At 43.8% G+C, this 23,635-nt stretch overlaps 1 protein-coding gene across 1 annotated transcript in view; it reads right to left on the reverse strand.

The window, feature by feature from the left end:
• The window catches only part of ECT2L (epithelial cell transforming 2 like), a 68,981-nt gene that overhangs the window by 42,763 nt on the left and 2,583 nt on the right, over positions 1–23,635 (reverse strand). Inside the window, exons 2-6 of the mRNA XM_025200313.1 lie at positions 18,229–18,509; positions 15,918–16,030; positions 13,966–14,128; positions 8,663–8,915; positions 7,564–7,700 (exon numbers count right to left, since the gene is read on the reverse strand). Coding sequence (XP_025056098.1) covers positions 7,564–7,700; positions 8,663–8,915; positions 13,966–14,128; positions 15,918–16,030; positions 18,229–18,411 — 849 coding nt within the window. The 5' untranslated portion in view covers positions 18,412–18,509. The remainder of the gene's footprint in view (positions 1–7,563; positions 7,701–8,662; positions 8,916–13,965; positions 14,129–15,917; positions 16,031–18,228; positions 18,510–23,635) is intronic.

Below are 23,635 nucleotides of genomic sequence, written 5' to 3' on the forward strand. Positions count from 1 at the left end.
TCATCTAGACCCAGCTCTCTTTCCTGCCTATGCAGGGGGTCGGACTCAATGATCTATTGAGGTCCCTTCCGACCCTAACATCTATGAATCTATGGTTAGGGGGCTGAGGCATATGACTTCTGAGGAGAGGCTGAGGGAACTGGGCTTCTTCAGTCTGGAGAAGAGGGGCACCTGTATACACCATGTGGTTTAATCGTCCATTAAATTAAATAGGTTTATAAAATTTAAAACCTGTTTATTTTGAAGTGTCACATCAGGTTTGCACACGCTTGGTTTTCAAACAGATTAAGCCTGGTCCCCGGCTGGCACCGCAGGAGAGCAGGATGGTCCTGCGCCAGAAAGACTTTTAAAGCACCTGGAAAACCCTCTCGTGCAAACAGTCATACCATTGCAGTGCAAGAAAGGGCAAAAAATGTGGTGTGTACAAAGGCCCCAGAAGACTAAGTGGGGATTTAATAGTGGCCTTCAACTACCTAAAGGATTGTTAGAACGAGGATGGAACTAGACTGTTACCTGTGATAGCAGATAACAGAACAAGGAGAAATGGTCTCAAGTTACAGCAAGAGAAATTTAGGTTAGATACAAGGAAAAACTCTATCACTAGAAAGCACTGGAACAGATTACCCAGGGAGGCTGTGGAATCTCCACCCTTGGAGGTTTTTAAAACCCGGCTAGACAAAGCGTTGGTTGGGATGCTCTAGTTGGGGATGGTCCTGCTTTGAGCAGGGGTGCTGCCCCTTTCCTTCCCATTAGATTGAATTAGATGACCTCCTGAGGTCCCTTCCAACCCTCATTTTCTATGATTCTATGATTGAAAGAGGCAAACAAAATCAGAGGCAGACAAGGTTTTTTGGGTAAATGTGATGTCTTATATTAGACCAACTAAATAGTTGGAAAATTGTGGGAAATTTTTATTTAGTTGGTCTAATAAAAGATATCACATTTACCCAAAGAACTGTGTCTGCCTATGTCCTTAGACCAACACAGCCATAACCACCACCCCTAAAACAAAAGCAGATGCATTTAAATGTATTTCTCAGGGCCACTCTACACATGCAGGTAAAGGTACAATGGGATCTAATGCGTGATCCATACAATTGCACCTCCTGCCATGCCACACATGCATGGCAGAAAGCAGGATTGTGGGATCACACGTTAGATCCCATCACATCTTACTGTCAGTGTGTGAAGCCTCATTGTGCATGGAGCCCTTGGCGCTGGGAGATCATGGCTGCTACAGTCTCCCAGCCTTAGGGGTTTCATGCACCCCTAAGGCTGGGAAACCATCACGGCACCCTGGTCTTCCAGCTCTGGAGGTTTCACACACCCCTGAGGCTCCATGCAGCCCTGGGGCTAGGAGATCACGGTCTTGCCCCAGCTGGTTCCTTGCATCTGTGTGGTGCTACCAAGACCCAGAGTCCACAGCTGCCTGAGCTGAGAATCCCCTCAGTTGTGGGACTCCCAGCCCTGGCTGGGCCTGGTGCATCCCTGCAGTTCAGAGCCTGGTCAGCTGACAGGGCTCACAGCTTCAGGGGGGGGGACCCTGCTACACATGCAAATCAAAGCTGGATACCAACCATAAAGTTAGTATACAATTTTCAGGTCTTTTATAGCTGGTTGGACATTTTTACGGCATGATAGCTACTTTACAGGTGTATCTGGTTTCAGTTAACTACACAATTAACAAGCTAATTACATAATATCTATAATGTGTAGAGGGAGCCTCTGAAGAACAGTAATCAAAAATACAGCTGGGTGATTTTTTTTTTTTGGCTAAAACTGTTCAACTGAAAAAAATGCAATTAGGTCAACTGAAACTTTTCACAAATTTATATTATTTTTTGATTGTTTCAATAAAAATGGTTTCAGTAAAAAGCATTTAGAAATTCAAAATATGAAAATGTTCATGTCCTATCCCATTTAGAATGAAATATTTAGGGTTTTTTTTATTTGATACAATGTTTCATTCCAAAATTTCCTTCAATTGTATTGCAAAAAATTAAACCTCAAGAACAAACAAAACAAAACATTTCATTTTAGCAAATTAAAGGTTTTGTTCAAGTTGTTTTCTGACTTCTTAGATTACAGAAGATTTTGAAGTTTCAATTCAGTCTGAAATTATTTTTTTCAGCTTTTCAGAACTGCCAGCAGATCAGTTTTCACAGATTTCTACTTCAGACAGAATCCTGTAAATTGTACAACATGGATGAAACCTCAAGCATCACTTCAGCAGTGTGCAAAAGCTAGCATATATAATTCAGTGGCAAGGCGAATCAGTGGTGGCAGCTGCCACAGGGATCCCCACATGCACCACAGTTCGAGAAATACTACTTTATAAAACCAGGACCCTAAATATTAATCTGTGTGTGTAAAGTAGGGCTACCCTTGAAACTGTTTTCCTGCTTTATGAGAATTATTCTGATTTCAAATTTATCCCCATCCCAAACCAGAACAAAAAGTCAATCTTATTGACTCAATTTGTAAATAAATTGTTCAGGTCATGCGCAACATTTAATTTTAAAATGTTTTGTTTAGATTTCAATCTTTTTGTAATTAAAATGTTTTTTGGTATGTTTACTGTAACTTTGAGGGAAAAGTCATTCCCACTCAAAAGAATGATACTTTTTCTCATCCTTTCATCTTATAAATGCTTATTTTAGCAGGTTTGCAATTTTTTAGAAAATAGCTTTGAAATTGTCTAACCAGCCAATTTACACATTTTCAAAAAAAGTATTTTCCTTGACTGGGAATTGGCTTCTTCTACCTTTATTTTTTTATTTCTGGTACCAGTGGGCACATCTACACATGTAAATGTTGCTGGATGGGTAAGCCATCCTGGGCAGGTGTCCACATATGCACACATTTGGGAGCAGATTTGCTCCCAATGGGAGCAACCCAGAGAGGGTGCTCCCACCATGCTCTGCCCCACTGCAGCAGCCAGGGGGAGCTCTAGACTCTTCTGATGGGGCCTGGGAGATTGCTCCCTGCCTCCAGAAGCTGCCTGCTTCTGGGGCAGGGACAATGTCCCCCTGCCCCGACAGCAGGGAACTCCCAGTCCCAGCTCCCCAATCTGGGGCAGGGGGCTTGGAAAGAGCTGCAGGGGAGGGGCAGGTCCCAGCACCCTGCCCCAACCTGCTGGTGGGGCAGCTAACAGGGGGCAGCTAGCAGCGAGGGGCAGCTAGGGGTCCCGATCCACAGGTGGAGCAGCTAGCAAGAGGCCCAGCTGGGGGCTCAATGCTAGCTGCCCCACTGGCAGATCGGGGTAGTGGGGCTGGGACTTGCCCCTCCCCCGCAGCTCTTTCCAAGCCCCATGCCTCAATCACCCGATTGGGGCATGGAGCTGGGAAAAATCTGCAGGGCTCGGACCTGCCCTAGATCAGAATAGTTCCTAGCCAGCCTCAGGCTGCGCAAGGAAGTCTACACATGCAGCTCAGAGCTAGCTGGGGACTGCTCAAAACAGGACAGTCCCTAGGCTGCATGTGTAGACCTCCCCGCATAGCCTGGGGCTGGCCAGGAACTGTCCTAGTCCCGGAGAAGATCCCATCCAACTTCAGGCTGGGCGGAGAACTCTCCCCATGTAGGGAACTCTTGGCCCCAGCTCTGCAGTCACGGAGTGGGGGCTGCGTGCTCCCTGCTCCTGGGGCAGAGGGACATTATCCCCATCTAGATTCTGCTGCAGAGCCTGCCCCAGCAGCAGGCAGCTCCAGGGGGCAGGGCTCAATCTCCTGCCCCCTGCTGCCCAGCTGACAGGGAGCAAATTTGCTTCCGGTCTCCCACCTACACATGCTGCTGAGTAGAGTAAATTACTGCACAATAAGGGTCTGCACTAGTAGATGGTGATGCTTACTACACACTAATTTGCTATACAGCACAGTAAAGTGTCTTAGGTAGATGCACCCAGTGTCTCGTCAACCACCATCAACTCCTGCTGCAGGCTGAAGAAGCCCAAGGCACTCAAGACCTCAGAGGAACAGTTGTAAATAAGGCCCTGTAATGCATTAAGACTGATTTTTATGAAGAGTCAGAACCCAAGGTAGATATGCACCATTGCAGGCTAACTAAATAAGATATATATAGATGCTGATGAAGTGAACTTTGGTTCACAAAAGCTTGTGCTCTCATATATATCTTATTTAGTTAGTCTATGAAGGTGCATAGCTATCCTGCCTTCTGACTGACTTCAGACTAACATGGCTAATCACTTTTCTCTTTTATATAGAGTTAGATATGTAATGGAGAATTTTCTTCTTTCTGTATTCATTGTCCATTGTTATAAATACTTGACTTTGTTGTGTTGTTTGGGTGTACACAGTCTAAAATCTTAATTTATTTTTAAATTATGTATTTTTAGATGTATATCCCACCCTATCCAAACAGCTCAGAGTGTTTACAGTAAACAAATACCCACAGACAGTATTCCCCAATCAATACCAGTCATAGGAATGTAGGGCTAGAAGGGACTTCAGGAGGTCATTTTTTCCAGACACAACTCAAGGCAGGATAATCATTAGGGCTGTGAGAAGCTTTGGTCCCTGATTTGATCTGGCAGAGATCTGGCCCGATTCAGTGGCAGAATCTCTGAATCCAAATTGAATCAGAGGACCCTTTAATCTCTCTGAATCAAATCGGGACCCTCCAAATCAATTCAGAGAGATTTGAAAAAATTAAGACATTTGGACATAGACACAGCTTTAAATGTTTTTTGTACATACTTCTAGGTAGCAGGGGCTTGGGAATGCTGTGATGCTGAGGCACATCGAGTCCCACAGAAGCATGGGGGGGCTCCCCAGTGTGCTTGCAAGCAGACCTAGAAGTAGACCAGAAGCACTTCTGTTCTACTTCCGGGTCCACTGGGGAGTGCACTGGGGGGCCCCCCGCATCCTCCTCAGCTTGGTGATTGGTGCTTTCTGCGGCTGGGGGGAAGCATCTGGAGTCCCCCCGCAGCCAATCACCGAACTGGGGAGGCATGGGGGGGGACCCCCTCAGAGCACTCCCCAGCAGACCTGGAAGTGGACCAGAAGTACTTCCAGTCTACTTCTGGGTTTGCCGCTGAGCACATGGAGGGACCCCTCACACTCCTGTGGGATGCTCCACATGTCCCAGCATTGCAGCGTTCACAAGCCGCACCTGCTACCTCAAGGTATGTAGAAAAAACTTTTAAAGCTGCATCTGTGTCCAAATCACTAATTCTCCGAATCAGCATCGAATCTTCAGATTCAGATTCAGCCAAATCAAATCAGGGACAGTGATCCAAATGAACAAATTGAATCGCTGTCCCGGATTCAAGCTGAATCTGAATCCAAATCGAATAGGACCCACTTTGCACGCCCCTAATAATCATGCATTAAACTATCCGAGCCAAGTTTCCTTCTAATCTGGTCCTGAAAATGTCCAGGGATGGAGATGTCACAACTTTTGTAGGTAGCCTGTTTCAATGCTTGACTACCCTCATAGTTAGAAAGTTCCTCCTAATCTTCAGCCTACATTTTCTCTGCTGCAGTTTGAGGCCATTCCTCCTACTTCTGTTCCCTACAGTCACACAAAAAAAATCTATCTTCGTCCTCCTTATAAATTGCCCTTCAGGTATTTGAAGCTGGTTATCAAGTCCATTCTCAGTTTATGACGTTAAGTGTTTGCAGGATTTGCCCTCTCTTTGTTAAAATATTCAAGTTGCAGCCTTTGTAGCACTTACCAGCATATCCTGAAAATAAGCTTGCCACATTCTGTCATGAGAGAGCTTGGATATCAGAACCTGGTTAGTCCCATTAGCCAGTTCTTGTCCAAACTAATTAACCAAAATGGGCAGTAGAGCATGGTAGCCCCAGGCAAAGCACTGTGGTATTCTGCTTCTCAAAGCCAAACTAATTTGTTCAGCGCCTACTTGGGCATCTCTACACAGCACTGCACTACCTTACATATTCATACCATGGGAGCCATTCTGAACCCAGCATTATTAGATAAGCAAAGGCCCACTATACTTTATCATCACCTGTATTTCAGACAGAAAACAATTCCATAGAATTTTCATTTACAGCACAACTATTATTGGTCTTATTTTCCCAGACTTATCCATGGTTCGGGGTACTTTACTCCACTAATACACAGTGGGCATGCCTACGTGTGTCCCTAGGTCACCTTTGTTACTGCACCATCATTTAGTATTTCCTTTTGAAAGTGCTAAATGACGGCACAGTGAGTCTGTATTGCGCCATGCATGCCATGCACGGTATGTTGCCATAGCAACGTACTATAACGAGGGAGCACATTGCTACAGCCATGTAGTGTCATGTGTAAATGCATCCAGTGGGTGCATCTACATATGCTGTTATTTCACAGTATTTTACCATGCAGTAAGCCTTCCCGGGAACAGATTTGCTCCCAATGGAAGCACTTCAGTACAGAGATGCTCCCATTCTGCTCTGCCCGCCTGCAGCAGCCAGGGGTAGCTCCAGGCTCCCCCTTGCGCTAGCCTGGGAGTTTCATAGATTTCATAGACATTTGGTATGGAAGGGACCCCGGAGGATCATCGAGTCCAGCCCCCTGCCCTAGGGGCAGGAAGTCAGCAGGGATCATAGGATCCCAGCAAGATAAGCATCCAAATGTGTCTTGAAGGCGAGTTGGCAAGGGACATGCCAGTCCCAGTGGGCATGAAGCCAGGAGAGGCCAGTCCCAGTAGGCATGGAGTCAGGAGAGCTCTGCTAACAGCAGCAGCAGCAGCTGTGTCCTTCCCCCGTGTATATTGATGCACACAGGGCCAGGAGGGAGCTGCCCCTACAGCAGGCAGAGTTCTGGCCCTGTACACATTGGGGGGCACAGCTGCCAAGCAGGGAGTTGCTGAGAGCTGTCCTGGGAAGTAGGCAAGGGATGGAAATCTGCTTGTCCTCCGGAGCTGCTAGTTCCACACCAGGAGCTGGGACAGGGGGCAGAGAGCTCCCCAGTCCTGGTGCTGATTGGTTCTCAGCTCCTGTGGGTAGCGGGGGAGCTGAGTAGCACCAGGACTGTGACAAAGAGCTCCCTGTCTCCTGTGGCCTCCTGCTGGTTAGGCCAACTGGGAGCAAATTTGTTCCCAGTATTCGCAGGTAGCAGCTAACTGCACAGTAGACTAATTTACTGTGCAGTAAATGTGCACACGTATAGACAGTGATGCTTTACTGTGCAGTAAATTAGTCTACTGTGTAGTAAAGCATCTTGTGTGGACACACCCAGCAAGTAAGGTACTACTCAGTCTGTAAAGATGGCAGAAACAGGTCCTCAATAAATAAAGGCTATAAACTGTGCTGACTTAAATAGCATTACATAGACATAAATAAATAAATTGAAGTACTTTCAATAACTGCATTTCCATTAGCTCAGATTCAAACAGAATCTCTCTCTTAACACTGACAAGCAACCTCAACATCCTGCACTAAATGTTGGTACATGAAAAGAGTTGTCTGATCAGAAGAAAATGATGTGTGACAAGATAGATGCCTCATCTGGTAATGCTAGTAACTGAACAATGAGTCTGACTGATCTACAAAGGATCAAATGAAAGCAGGTTTTTGTGGGGAGGGAACCCAGTACCTTAATTATTAGCAAAGCTGCCTGAAGTCTCGTGCAATCCTGAATAGTCTGGGCCGGGCATGGCTGTAATGATGATTTAAAAAACCTTGAGCTCCACGTCCTGCTTCCCCAGGGTGGTCGAGCCATGAATAAATCCTCTAAAAAAGGAGCACAATCACAGCTGTTTAATCCTATGCATCTCCAATGCAATTTAAGCAAACACTGTTAGGAGCAACAAGGCAGTAATTACAGAAATGATGAAGTGAAAAAAAGCATGATAGTTTTACATGGCAAACATTGTATTTTATCTCGATAGAATAATTTCACCTGAAGATCCTGATCATGCTAGGCTAGGAATTGATCACTGTGGAGAGAGTGGAAACTAAGGTGTGCTCTCCAGAATATCTTGGAATACTGCATTAATAGATAAATCCTTTCCAACATAGAATGAAAAATAGAGGAATCCCATATGGTGAATAAAAATTAACAATCTATGTCTAATATCAAATACCTATGATTATTAGACTTGTTAGTCAAAAATCTCAATACACTGTGGAATGTTTGTAAAAGTGTCTTAAAATTTCATGAAATTCCATGAAAATATTTCTGGTTGTCTTAGATTTTATCCAAATAATTTTATTTAAAAAAACCCCAACAACAAGAGTCCCTAACTTTTGGCTCAAATTTGATTTTATCCATAACAGTAACTAAAAATTCTCCAGGATGCACAGCTATTTAACTTTTTCCTCTCATACCTTCATTGTTCTAAATTTGTAAAACAGCGTATACTGAAGTGTAATAGACTCTTGTCAGCAACTGCTGACAATTTGATACTTTTCATAGCTTTTACAACTGACATATATTAAAAACTATAACATACATTGTTGAGCATGAATATTTTTAGTCCTTTGCTTACAGGCATGTTACATGGTTTAGCAACTGTTACTGAAGAAAAATAATAATTTTGTATTTCCAATTTTTAGTACATAACCTTTTTATATTGAAAGAAATTTGAACTATAAAAATTAGTTTTCCTAAGCAAATGGTCTTTGACTATTTGAATAGTTGAGCCTAGTTTATTAATTTTAAAAGAAAAATATAGTTATTTAATGCCACTGACTCTTGTGTAATGCCAATCTTTCCTGAATCATTTTTCTCAGCTGTTTTTCTCGCAGCCTTTCTTCCTGCTCCTCATTTTCAGATTTTGGTTCATTGAGGGTCCCATAGATTTTACTGGCTTCCCTTGGAGTGAGGTAATCCAACGTAGCCGCACAGGTGATATAATGACGCTTCCAAGCGCCGTGTTCGTTGTCTGTTGGAGTGTATGGCAGGAACCATCCAAACTTGATGCATTTTGGCATCCACAGACAATCCTTAAGACAAGACGACAATAAAAGAGGAAAGGCAAGCTGTGAGGTAGGGAAAAAAGTTTCTACTTAAAACCCTAAAATAAATTATAGTGCTACTTGTTAACACTTGCAGGTATTTGTCTATGAATTATCTAAAAATGTGGCAGGGGCTTAAAGCCTGCTATGGCATTTTCTTATGTGTTCCTGAGAAGGAATACTCAAAGCATATTAAGGAAATCAAATACAAGCATTGCATTTGTCTTCTTAAAAATTCTTCATTTGGAAATATTGTACTGTCTCCTTGATTGTCATATTTCTTCTAAAAAGAATGCAGAAAAGAAAGAGAAGATTAACTGTTGAGCTATTATGAGCAACTTTTTAAGATCCATATTTATCTGTGTATGTTGTGTAGTACTTATGTTTTATACCGGGCATGTCTACACATTCATTTACTCCAGCCTAGATTTACTGTGTGTCTACAAAAAGAAGTACTGTGCTGTATCAGTGGTGCACGGTTATTTTTAGCTGCTACACACCGTAGCAACGCACTATAATGAGGAAGTGTGTTGCTTTGAGTAGCCCTCGTCTGGACCCTCTCAAGGTTATCCACATCCTTCTTGAAGTACGGTGCTCAAAACTGAATGCAGTACTCCAGCTGTGGCCTTACCAATGCCACACAGAGGGGAAGTATCACCTCCTTAGACCTGTTTGTGATGCACCTGCTAATGCATGATAGAGTGTGGTTAGCTTTACTTATCACTTCGTCACATTAGTGACTCATGTTCAGCTTGGAGTCTACTATGACTCTGAGATCCCTTTCTGCCACTGTGCTACTTAGAAGGTCATCTCCCGATCTACATGTGTTGGTGATTCTCTCTTCCCTAGGTGCAGTACTTTGCACTTATCTTTGCTAAACTGCACCCTGTTCTGTTCTACCCACTTTTCCAACCTGTCCAAACCTGCCTGAATCTGTTCCCTGCCCACCCATGCGCAGGGCTGTCCCTACGGGGGGAGAATCAGGGTGACCACCCCAGGCCCCATGCTTTGGGGGGCCCCGTGGAGCCAGGTGGAGCAGCAGCGGCGTGGAGCCAGATGAAGCGGTGGCTCCACATCCAGCTGCTTGGTACCACCCCCACCCGCCACCAACATTGCTGCTGCCAATGGCGCTGGCAGCTTCTTCGGATCAGGGACCATGGGATCGGAGTTGGGGCGGGGCCCCACATGGGCTGATTTGTCCCGGGCCCCACAACCTGCTCGGGTCACTTCTACCCGCGTGTTTACTTTGCCCCATAATTTGGTCTCGTCCACAAATTTGGACAGAGTGCTCTCCACACCCTCATCTGAGTCACTGATGAAGATATTGAACAGCACTGGTACAAGGACCGAACCTTGAGGAACCCCACTGCCCACATCTTTCCACGTCAATACCGACCCATCTACCAACACTCTCTGGGTTCATCCCATAAGCCAATTCACCACCCACCTGTCCATGTAATCATCTATGTCACAGACACTTAGTTTATCTATAAGAATGGGATGAGACACCATATCAAAAGTCTTTTTAAAATACAAGTAAATGACATTGACCTCAGCTCCTGCATTTAAGCATTTTGTGACCTGGTCATAAAAAGAAACAAGGTTAGTCAGGCAGGATCCACCTGCTATGAATCCATGCTGGTTGCCCTTCAGCATTTTTCCTGTTGGACGCCAACAAATGTGTTCCTTAATTTTTTCAAAGGTTTTCCCAAGGATAGAGGTGAGACTAACCAACCTGTAGTGACCCAGATCCTCCTTCCTCCCATTCTTGAAAATAGGGACCACATTGGCCCTTTTCCAGTCATCTGGGACCTGTCCTGAGCACCAGGGTGCTCAGGCAGTCTTGCCAGTGGTTTTGCTATGACACTGGCTAATTCCTTCAGCACACTTGGATGAAGATAGTCTGGGGCTGCTGACTTAAACATGTCCAGCCCCTCCAAGTGTCCCTTCACTAGGTTGGGGCTAACTGTTGGTGGGCTGGTGTCCCTCTTGTGCCTGTCTATAATCCAACTGGGAGATGTGTCTTTATCTGTGTTCAGGAATACAGACGAGAAAAACTCATTGAAGAGCTCAGCTTCGTCACTCCTATCTGTCACCAATTGCCCTAGTCTGTCCTGTAGGGGTCCTGTGTTGCCATGCGCCTTCTTTTTTGCTCCCTATATACCTGAAGAAGGACTTTTGTTGTCTTCAATTTTTTATGCCAATCTAAGTTCCGTTGCTGCTTTGACCTTTCTGACTGACTCCCTGCAATTGTGAGCTAAGTAGGTATACTCCTTCTTGGTGGTTACTCCTGTGCATGTGCAGCCCAGAGCTGGCTGGGCAACTGACTGAAACAGGATAGTCCCTAGCTACCTCCAGGCTGCAAATGCTTCCCCACACAGCTGGGGGCTGGCAGGGAACTGTCCAGGTCAGGGGTAGGTCCCAGCCAGCTCCAGGCTGGGTGAGAAACTGTCCCCATGCAAGGAGCTCTCAGCCCCTGCTCCACAATCAGAATCACAATCATGGAGTGGAAGTTGGGAAGCTTGTTCCCAGCCCCACCCCACAATTTCAGAGTAGGGGCAGGGAAGAAGTGCCCAGCCCCTACCCCATGATTGCTATCAGGGAGCAGGGGCTAGAAGCTGCTGCCAGGGCACAGGAAAATTGTCCTCACCCGGGCATGCAGGTGGGGATTAGGGAGCTTGTTCTCTGCCCAGCTTTGTAAGTGTAGAGTTGGGGGAGGAACAGGCTGGGGAGCTTGTTCCCCACCCAACTCCATGCAGGCAGAGCTGGGCAGGGAACAAGCTCCCTAGACCCCACTAGCAAGGAGCTCCCAGCACCAGCTCCATGACCACAGGGCTGCTGCTGGGAGATGCTCTGTGGTCTTGGGACCACTATTGAGAGATGCTCATCTCCCAAAAGCAGGTCCATGACTCTGGGGCTGCTGCTGGGAGATGCTCATCTCCCAGCCTGAGCTCAGCAGTCAGGGGCTCAGGCTGGGAGACCCTTATCTCCCAGCCTGAGACCCGTGTGGGGCTTGGGCTGGGAAATAAGAGTCTTCTACCCTGAGGCCCATGACTGCGGGGCTCAGGCCAGAAGATAAGGGTCTCCCAGCCCCCTGTACCCCGACTGCAATGGCAGAACAGAAGCTGGGTGATAAGTATCAGCCCCTGCTACCTAATTGCAGCTCTCTGCTGCCGGGGCAGGGGGACATAGTCCTTGCCCTGGCTTCTGTGGCGGAGCCTGCCCTGGCAGTAGGCAGTTCCATACGTTTAAAGTCAAAAGCCAAAGCAGGTTTAAATATAGAGTCAAATCAGAAAAATCAAATGATAGGATAGGAGCAGTCTTCTGGTCAGAGAGAAGAAAAATACCTTTATGTGTAATTTTAAAAACTTGCTAGAATTGCGCTATATCTATACTCAGATTGCTCTGCCAGAAAATTAGCATATGACAATGGCCAAATGGTTTTCTGTTAACATTACTAAACTGGCAAAGTTGTGCCTTTTCCGGGTAAGAAAAAACACCTCATGCAAGTGAAGCAGAAAAAGCACAATTTTGCTCTTAGACTTGCATCTGCACTGGGTCAGAGATCATAGTTCTTCACACCCCTGCCTGACATGGCATTATTGCGTAGACCCGGCCCTGGATAAGGTTCCAATAATTCATCAGAGTTAGTGAATTAAGTAAAGCAAAGTTTATAGGTTCACTCTATCAGGTATCATAGGAATAACAGTCTGGTGCAAATCTTTCCCATTTTATAATATTTCATTACCTATCTAATTCCTTAAAAGTGTGGTAGATGGACACATGATGAGACTTTAATTGATAAGCACATATCTGACATATCTGAGAAAATATGAAATTCCCTTGAAAAATTATGCTATATGCAAAGTATAAATGCAGATTTCCCATTTCATAGAATGATAAAACGAGGAGAGAAATATCAGGAACCACCCGTCTAAAACCACCTGCACTTAAAAACTTCAAATGAGAGAGATTCCACAACCTTTCTAGGTAAAAGGTTGCTCAACCACCCTTATTGCTCAGCCACCCTCGTAGTTAAAAAGTTCATCCTACTATCCTATGTAAATTTCTGTTATCCCAATTTAAACAAATTACTCCTTGTCCTGTCCCCTTTGGATCAGAAAACAGTTAATCATCAATCTCTTTATGACAACCATTTTTGTATTTAGAGAAGGCTATCAAATTCCAGCTCAGTCTTTTCTTCTAAATAATCCCATATCTTCCAAGCTTCCCTTGTAGGTCATGTTTTCTAGGCTTCTCATCATTTGTGTTGCTTTCTTCTGGGTGTTTTCTCAAAGTGTTGACCCAAGCCAGAGCTCCAAGAAAGCAGATGCTGTGGCTGGAGCCCATGCTGCTCAGCACATGTGGAGCTCCAACAGGAGCTGAGCTAACATGCTGGTGAGCTCAGATAGTTCACTACTCATGTATACTCCACAGCTGAATGGAGGGTACAACCATGCCATTGCAGCCCTGCTTAGCCTTTAGCCTTTCTTATTAGCCCCTCTTCCCCCTTCAAATCTAGCTTCCCTTCCGCCTAGCCACCTCAGATGCTTATCAGCCTAGCCACCCGCTTATCTGATGTCTGAGGGTATGTACCAAGTACCTCTCATATATATCAGAAGCACTCCTCTATCTGGCAGTTTTTGGCAGGGACATGCAGGTTGCATTCCTCATAAAGTCAGACCAGGACTTAAATAGAAGCATCTGGGGTCAGAGGCTACCTGAACAGAGCCCACTACAGGTAGAGGCAGAGGAACAAGCAGTGGTAGTTTTGGCATTACAATGCTGTCTAGCAACTGCAATGCTTCTTTTGGTACCTCTACCTCTCTAACACTACTGATAACCCAGCAAGCTTACACTAAAAGACCTTGCCACATAGAGAGGGTACTCCCTCTGCAAACTTCCACTCAAACTCCTCTTTTAGTTGGCCTGCTTGCTGACACCTGAAAATGTCCAGTTACTGTTCCTATTCCTATTGATATCAGAAAGTTTTACTGCCTGCAGAGGAAGTAGGGTTATAGATCTATGATGACCAGACCTGTTCAGTTAAAAATTTCCAGTGCCAGCTGACTTGGGCAGTTGCACAGAGCTCCCTGGGGCTGAGAAAAGAGAAGATGTACAAAGATATGAAACATGGCAGCATGCTAGTGAAGTCCACTTTGGTCACTGGAATCCTCTCTGCAAACCAATTTTGGGTAAACCTGTGAAGAGATAGATATTCAGATACTTTTATGCCACCTCGTCCTTCTCTTTCAGAAAGCCTGATTTGTCTATGAAGAATACCGTTAGGATTGACACAACTCTGATGTGAGCACTACAGTGCAAAGCCCTCAAGGGCTTATGAGGAAGGAATGAAAGCTGCTATATACACTATATACCTATGAGGGTAGTCAGCTATATACACTATTTATTCATCTAATTACTGGTAGTTGGCTATTACTCTAAATACGATCACATGACAGTGACATGGACTTTTTCCCCGAATGCTGCATCATGTAAAGAGAAGCACTGGGTTTCTATAGTAGATTCTGCAGTGAATTGTACATGTTGCAAAGCACTGGGCCAAAAGTAAATTAAATTGTGTCTGTTGTGTGGTATTCTGGGCATTTAAATCACTGAGGTTTGTTTCACTGTTCTGAAAAGAATTGAAAATGTAACCTTATGTTTGTGCAAGCTGCTTTATGTGATAACTAGTAGGTAAGAAGTTTAAGAAAGACAACTACTATGAATAAGAGAGAGAACTTCATCATTTTCTTAGGCCCATTTGAGGCCAACAAAAAAGGGAGCAGTCATTTCAGATGTTTGGATTGGAAAGGATTAAGATGTTCAGAGAAAGGTAAAAAGGAGCACATCTACCCATGCAATTAATGCCACCCAATAAACTCCAGCACAGTTTGCACCTGAGTTAGCTGTTTCTGGGCAGTGTCTGCATGTGCACCCAGGACAACAGTAGTTTGAGCCAGGGCAGAGCATCCCTGGGTAGGCTGCAGGCTTGTGTGGCAGCATCAGGCAGCAGAGAGGCTGTCTGGGGCACAAGAGTGCTCAAATTGAGAAGTTGTGTGGCTGACCCCCCAAGCCTACTGTCAGTCAGGGTCTGCTCTGCTCCACTTCAAACTGCTGTGGTCCTGGTCACTGTCCACACATGCTTTGTGTGCAGTAAATGACTCCACTATAAGATAGCACTGCCCCCAACGGTACTATCTTATGGTAGTTAGCTAATTTACTCTGCCCTAATGCCAGGACACGTGTAGACAGTAACACTCTACTGGGGAGCTAATTAGTCAACTCCGCAGTAAAGTGCATGTGTAGATGCACCTGAGGAGACCCATCTTTAATAATCAATGGCTAGGCCTCAAGTATGCAAATCCTTCTGCAGACACCCACCCAAACTGAAGTTAGTTAGACTACAGGTAAAGGGATTTAATGACTAGACCCTTAGCTTGTAAAATCTGGGAATTAAAGATGTTCAGTACTTTAGAAGGTTCCACATTTTATGCCCTGATCCTACTACATGTAACACTGGCTTGACCCTAACAACCTGCCTAGGTTAAAAATTGCAGGACCAGAGTACTAATCGGTGAGCTCCCTGTGTGGCAGGGAATCTTAGTTCTTTTTACAGTACTGATCAAACTGCCAGTACTACCCAAACAGTATCTACTGCTTGTTTTACTAGGCAGAAAGGTTGTATTTTTTTATTTCACCTTTAATGCAAGAAAAGGGAATCTGGATCTTCAAGTCTATATTAGGTAAATTTTAATAAACGCACATCATTTCAGTGCAACATTAATGTAGATCTTAATCTATTCTGGGGTCTTTAATAAAACAGACTAAGCAAAATTTCTGAGGGGGAAAAAAGGAAATGTTTAAAGGCCCCAGTGTTACAATGTGATCCATGCAGAAAGTGATTTCATGCAGAATCAGTGACTTGCATCATAATCTGATGTACCTGTTTAGAAGAAAATATTAACCAAGACCTTTTAATTAACTTACCTTAGTTGTGATTTACTGCATTTCAGCAATATTGTGTGCAGGAACTGTTTGCGCTGCTTGTCTGTCCACAGATCAAACCAGTGGCTTATAAGTCCAACTCTTTCCTGAAAGAGCTACAAGGAAACACAGTATTTTCATACACAATTCAGCATGTCATATAACCCTGTGTAATCCTACTGCGTGTCTAACAAAGCTTGTAGATTGTATGATCCTACAAAGAGAAATGGGACTGAGACATAGGTTATGTTTCAGTGATACTGGTCACTGATCTGCTCTATAAAACAAGCCAAGCCATTTCACATCTCTGCCTGTTTCCTCTCATATCTTTTTATCTGCCGTCTTCGTTGAATACATGAGCTCTTCAGGGACAGTGTATAGGGGCTGGATTCTCTGCTGGGACCTTGAGCTCCCGCTGGTACACAACAAAGAGCAGCACTAATGAGTAGAGTATTATGGAGAATTGTGCCCATTGTTCTTATTCCTTTCCTGTCTGAATAAATCAGCTCTCTCGTGTATTTACAGAGCAGCACTGGCTGTATATCTGCCTCTGATGATCCTTGACAATAGGGATCTTGATGGAGACCAGACATTAATTTTTGTCCTCCTTAGCACTGGGTTTTGTGGGGGGTGGCACTCCCTCCAAGTCAGTGGTTTTCAATCTGTGGCCCACAGACCCCTGGGGGGCCGCAACAGATGGCAATGATCAAAAGTATGTGAATACCCACACTTACAATTCAAAGGGGTCCGCACATCCATTTGAAATTTCCAAAGGAATCCACAAAGAAAAAAGGTTGAAAACCACTGCTCTAAGTTAAAAGGAGGACCTCAGCTTACCTGCCCCCTGAAGATACAGTCTACTTCCTCTCACTCCCTCTTCCAACTGCTATTCAGCAAAGATCTCATTCCTTACACCTTCTCATTTTCCCAGCAGGCACGAACATGGACACAGATGTGCATTTAGAAGCAGGCTTTGGGGAAATATACCCATTTAATTAAGAACAGTTTCTAATCTGATTAAAGAAAAAGAACCATTTACTTTTTAAAGTGCTAATGTTTCAATGCATACATTAGTTATTAAAAAGAAAACACATCATAACAATTAATGAAATAGGATGTTCTCATCTTAGTTCTCTACTGTGTTAGAGACAATTGTGAACCCACTGATGCAGTGGTCTCCAACCTTTTTAAGTAGGAAATCACCTTTGGCATTTAAAAGCAACCTAACATCTACTGTGCGCCACCGCCACCCCACCCCACCCAGCAGGTAAGTCTGTGGGGAGGGAAGGGGGAGCAGATCAAGGCAGGGGGAGAAAAAATTATTTGGGGGCACACTTCCCCAGCTGGTAAGTCCCACCCGACTGGGGCCCCACTCAACTTACCTCTGCTCCTGCCTCTGCAGCACTGTCCCTCACCACGGGGGCCTCAATCTAGCCCTCGCCCCTTCCCTCCCCATGGACTAACCTGCTAGGCTGGGATGCACGTATGCATGCACATGGGTACTCAGCCCCCAACCCCAGCCTTGGATCAACTCCAAAATCTATTGGTGGATCGAGATCCATTGGTTGGTGACCACTGCACTAATGGATACAGTAGATGTACTGTAAGCAAGTCTCAAGCCTAATGGGGACAATACCTGTTGCTGACAGAAATCATGGTGGTAGTACTCTTTGTTATTTATCTGCATTACAGTAGTACCTGAACCCAGAGCCCTAATTTCTTAGGCCAATGGCTCTTAACTAGGGTGCTATAAGGTCCTTACAAGAGTGCCATGGGGTGCCTCACAATGTTAGCACATTTAGTTTTTACAAACAATTCAGAAGATATACCCAGAGATTTCAAATAGAAATCCATAGCTGTGGTCTTTCGGAGTTCTTTGCAACAGAAAAGCTGTTCTATTATGTTTTTATGTAGGCAAAAAGAGAGCGAAAACTAAAAACTGGCATTTTTCAAGGGGTGCCCTGAGTCTATCCAAGGATGCCTCAGATCTAAAAAGATTGAGAACCACTGTCTTATGCCCTGTACAAATGCATAAAATAAGGAGTCCCTACCACATTTTTATTAAAGGGTCAAATAAAATAAATTTGCAGCAATTCAAAGGCAAGACATTTTTATAACTTTCTTTCATATGGGATTGTTTCCAATATATTTACCCATTTACTTTTACCATACATACCTCAGTGTGCATATTGTAAAATCTTCCCCTGCCACTGTGTTGTCAAACACGAGTACGGTATTTTTAAGATACATGGCAATTTGTGCCAGCGCATTTCAAGCAAATCAGGACAATCATTTCTACCTGAATTTAACTTACGTGCTTGTTGAATGATTTGTTTGCAATAGGTGTCCAAGCACTGAATCTTGTATGCAAGCTCCCAGTGGCCTGGATTTGACCAGATAACTCCCTGATGGACTTTTCAGTACCTTCAGCAAGGAGCCCTAAGCTCCGTTGTTTAATGGTGTGTGGGGTAGGTGTTACAGAAGCTGTTGTCATCATCACTGCAGCAACAGTTCCATCAGTTATAGACTCACTACACAGTTCAGACTTTTGCTAGAAACCACCTAGACATTTCAATGAATTAAATACGTTGATTCCTAGGAGAGAGAAGAGTACAAGTCTGGATTCAGATCTGAATTTCAGTCCCAAACGCCGCAGCTGACATTCTATTTGAAGCTGGAGCATGAGGTCAGAGTATGTATGTAAAGAAAATGTTAAAAATAACTTGAGGCCTGCACATACAACAGCTGAACACCAATACAATTTTGTACACTGATGCAAAATGCACCAGGACCTGGAGCAGACAGACAACTTGTTATCCTTGGGTAGTTATTATGACACCTCACCATTACACAGCATGGGAGCTGTTGCTTTGAACCAACAGTTACCCTAGGAAACTACAGCCACATACACCACATATGTTGGTGTAATTTACACTGGTGCATATTTACTGCTATTTTTTCCTGGAGAAACTCTACACAAACTTCCAATGAGTTACCTTAAGGTAGGGACTTATGTCATTTTGTCCCCACTTTTTTTTACACTCATGTAAAAGCAGCTTACATCAGCACAAACACGTCCTGTGTCTAGGCATTTGATGTTAATCTTACATTTTACAATCTTATTTGAGTGGGATAAATGTATCCATAGATAACCCCTTCACTTGGACTATGACATTCATAAGTGAGGCTAGGACTGGTTAGTGAGTACTGTACCTAGATAACAGGCTCCCCAAGAAACCCAAGGTGCCACCGGAAATGGCACTCAGGAAGGATTGATTTGTAACAGGGCTGTCGACCAGAACTTTGAGCTAGAATTCTCAATAAATCCGCAAGAAACAATATTGTCTTTTTCTTTTAAATGAAAACTGATACAGAAATAAAAATGTAATTAATTATAATACAATTCAAATCAGGATCAAGTGCCTTCTTATCAATGAGTTCTTCAATATAAGGACTAGCATCAGATCCAGCGAATCTCCTAGTGCCAGGCCTGTGACCATGGAGCTGGCACTGGGAGATAAGGATCTCCCAGCCCCCACTACCTGATCACAATCTCTGAGCAGGGTTGAGGCTTGGAGCAGGCAGCTCGCACAGGCACGAACCAATCTCCCGTTCCCTGGTGGCCAGCTGACCAGGAGCAGATTTGCTCCCAGTCAGGCATCGATACAAGCACTACTGCGCAGTAAGTAATCTTAAGTAAATTTGCTACTTGCATTTGCAGGTAGAAAATTTACTCACAATTAGTGAGGTTTACTATGCAGCAAACATGTGCATGTGTAGACACACACACTTCCTGGGCACGTCTACATGAGATGCTACATCACCGTAGCAACGAGCTATGGCAATGTAGCTTGTTGCTACAGCAATGTAGCATTGGCAGGACAAACTGTAATGCTGACACTACTGCGCAGTAGTGACAAGCTATGTTGCTGTAGCTTGTCACTACAGTGACGTAGCATCTAAAAATAATCATGCACCATCGGGACTTGCTTTAAAAAGTACTAAATGACTGCACAGTATCAAATGAGCAGTCAGGGGCACATGCTGACGTGACCCCTGCGTAGTAAGCTATGCTACTGCACAGTAAAGCGTCTCATGTAGATGCACCCTGAGACAACTGTTCCCTTTGTTATCAATTAGAGCAAGTACTGAACAGGTAGAAAGAATAAACTGCGCTTGCTAACACAGAAAACTTTCCTATTTCCAGCTGAAATACAATGGTGGGAAGGCCTGGGAAACATACATTATGACAAGCCCTTTCTATAGCTATTACATATTGAGTAAATATTTATTCTAAAGATAAAAGGTCTCCTGGATTTGTATTTTTCTAATAGTACAATGTCTTCATTTTAAAGGCATTAAAAGAGTAAAGTTATAAGGGAACTACAACTAGGATAGAATATACTTACCTGACTTATAAACTGGCTGGAACAAAAAGGCATGGCACAAACACTCCATGAAATTTCTAAAGGCTAGAAATGGTCAGGACTTCCCCTGGCCCTTCACCTAGGTCGCACCCTCTGCAATGGCTACTATACTGGAACCATATCTCTACTGCACATAACACACTGCCACCTGCTGGTACAAACCGATCATGCCCACTCTACCCGATTTATTAACTTAACAGCATAAAAAAAGACTCATAGATTTCATAGACAATAGGGCTGGAAGGGACCTCAGAAGATCATCGAGTCCAGCCCCCTGCCCAAAGGGCAGGAAGTCAGCTGGGTTCATAGGATCCCAGCAAGATGAGCATCCAGTTTGCTCTTGAAGGTGTTCAATGTGGGCGCTCATTTTTCAATTTCGAAATCTCTACTGGTGTTGTTCTTCAACCTGCATGATAGGCCTCCACGCTACTAGGTTCTGCATTTTCTAGTGACAGTAACAAAACCAGAATAAAAACAAAGGCTCTTCTTCCCATAGAACACAAAAAAGTTGGTCACAGTGTATCGAATGCTTTACCTCTCAAGAGGGGTATGGCTTGCATCTCTTTCTCTCTCTCTCTCTGATGAAGCTGCTGAAAAGCTCCAGTGAAAGCTGGAATTACTGTTGTATTAGACAAGGGTCACTGCTCTCAAATCTCCATAGGAACTGCACAACAAGCTACACCCTGGGCTCTCGGCCAGAGCTGGACTCAGCTGTGTTTGCCTTGAGTGTGCCCCACCCTTAAAGAGGAAAGGAACAGGACCAGGGAGAAAGGAGTGGTTCAGATTCCAGTTGCGATAGACAACTTGCTGATGGTCACAGGGGGACTACACGACACCAGTATGCAGCCATGGGGGGAAAAAAAAAGCAAATGCAAGCCAAGGATGTAATCAGGCAAGCTATTTCTAATAGAGATATGGAAATATTAATGCCTTTGCACAACATACTAGTATATAACACAGTATATAATTCTGGTCTGCTATATTCAAAATAGACAAATTAAAACCGGAACAGGTAGAGACAAAGTCTGTCAGGATGGTCAGGTGAATGGAGAACCTATCTTGGCAGAAGAAACTAAACAAGCTTTGCTTATTTAGCCCAGTAAAATGATGGCTAAGAGAAATATAATTGTTGTCTCTAAATATATTGGGAGGTATTCCCTAGGGAGCCAAGAGCTAGTTAAGAGACTGCATTGGTGGAAGAACATGAACTGTCTAATTTCCAGCTGCATTTGTTTAAATTTCAAACCATAAGAGCAGTGAGATACTGGAACAACCTTTCAATAGGAGTAGTAGTGGGAATAAAATACCTAACATTAAAATAGAGCTTAATCCGTTTATGAAAGGTTTATATGGTGTGGCAGGCTGTATTTTCAGGATACTGCACACAATAATTCTAAGGCCCTTTCCAGAATTGTGCTTCCTAGATGCACAAACATTATAAGAAGATATAGGCAAGATGCCCCTTATGTTCTCATTCTAACTCTCTCAGTCACCCCAGATATTTTGGCTGAGTGGGAAGAGGAATGGTAAATACAGATGGGTGTACAGGGTTGTCGTCCTGGCTGCTGCCTGAGGGTGGGGTGCCAGAATGGATGTGGGAGGGGCTGCCTCCTTCTCGATCCCCTCTGCACCCTTCCTAAAGAGGCTCCAGCAGTCAGGGCAAACGTGCAGTCACAAGATTAGTGCCAGCAACAGCCTCACTTCTAAGGGAAGCCACAGCTACAGGGGGCGAAAGTACCAGTGCAACAAGAAGTCAGAAAGTTAACGCTCTCACATTCCTTCTTTGTCTATTTTTAAATCACCACTCTACATATGTCTGTGGCAGTGCTCATTCCCCGCACTGGGCACAACTCTTATTTATGCCTCTGATCATTGCAAATCACAAGAACATCCATCCCAGCCAGTGAACAATGCAGCAAATAGGTCAGCAACCCTTACGTAGGAAGAGGATTGTTTTTTCATGAACAACTATTACAGAAGTAGGTAAGATTTTCCAAATAATAAAGCTTGAAAAATCAGGTTACAAAAGCAAACAATTTTCACAGGGTCATGAAGCCAGTCAGTGGCACTATTGGAAACAGAAACCTGTTGTATTCCAACGTCCAATATCCTCAATGATGTTCTTAAGAAATAGCAAAGCCTCCTAACATTTGTCTCCAATAGAAATAGGTAATTTCACAAGAAATGGACTAAGATACTGCCTACATTTCCATAACAATGCTGATTAAAATATTTGCAACTATTTAAACAAACAAGGTGCCACCACACAATATTAGCACTGTTAGGTATGGAAATATCAACATGATTCATAAAATAAACCCAGAAATTTCAAATAGAAATCCATAGCATTGAAATGTTCTGACCTGTTTGTTGTCCGAGTCCTTTGCAACACAAAAAACTGCTTTTTTCCAGAATCAAGAAATAAGAGAAAGCTAAGAACTAAATTTTTCCAAGCGGTACCTCGAGTCTAAAAGCTTGAAAACCACTGATTTAGACAGTAGGTTTGGCCAGTTTTTATTCTTTATATTTGGTTACCTTTTATCTAGAACGTTGCCCAGAAGACAGTAGCTTATTATCTCAATGGCAATAAATTGAGGTAATAAATGTCCTAGTAGAAACAGAATATATTCAGGTTTGGTGATAAGGTTTCCTTGGCAGGGGGAGTGAAGTAGGGAATACTAAGCATCTAGCTCAACAAGAAGACATCAGTGGCTTGACATCTAGTGAGAAAAAGATACTGACTTCAGCACCTTGCTTGAAGTTTCAGGCACTCTGGAGACTCAAAATGACCCCAAATAAACTGGCAAAAGCATCATAAATCAACTGAATGCAGTTCTGTTTCTACTAGGATGCTTATTACCTCAATTTATTGCCAGTAGGATTATAGTGAGAAAGTTCTTCTACTATCCAACCTAAAAAGCCTCTGCTGCAATTTAAGACCATTGCTCCTAATCCTGTTCCCTTTTGCACAGAGAATGGTTTGTTTCCATCCTCTTTATAATCTGCCTTCAAATATTTGAAGACTGTTATCTAATCCCCATCTCAGTTTTCACTTCTCCCTACCGCATAATCCTTGTTTTTTCAGTTTTTCCTCCTAAGTCATGTTCCAAAGATCTCTAATCTTTTTCTTCGCTCTCTCTCCTGGATCCTCTCTCGTTTGTTCACATTTTTCTTGAAGTGTAGGACTGGAAACCGAATTCAGTACTCCAAGTGAGGCCTCACAAGTACTGAATGGCATGGAAGGTTCAGTAATAGTCAGTATGCTATTGTAGAGTTGTACCGGGGGGGGGGGGG

Source organism: Alligator sinensis, unplaced genomic scaffold (genome assembly GCF_000455745.1).
Source record: "Alligator sinensis unplaced genomic scaffold, ASM45574v1 scaffold542_1, whole genome shotgun sequence".
Taxonomy (NCBI): Eukaryota; Metazoa; Chordata; order Crocodylia; family Alligatoridae; genus Alligator; species Alligator sinensis.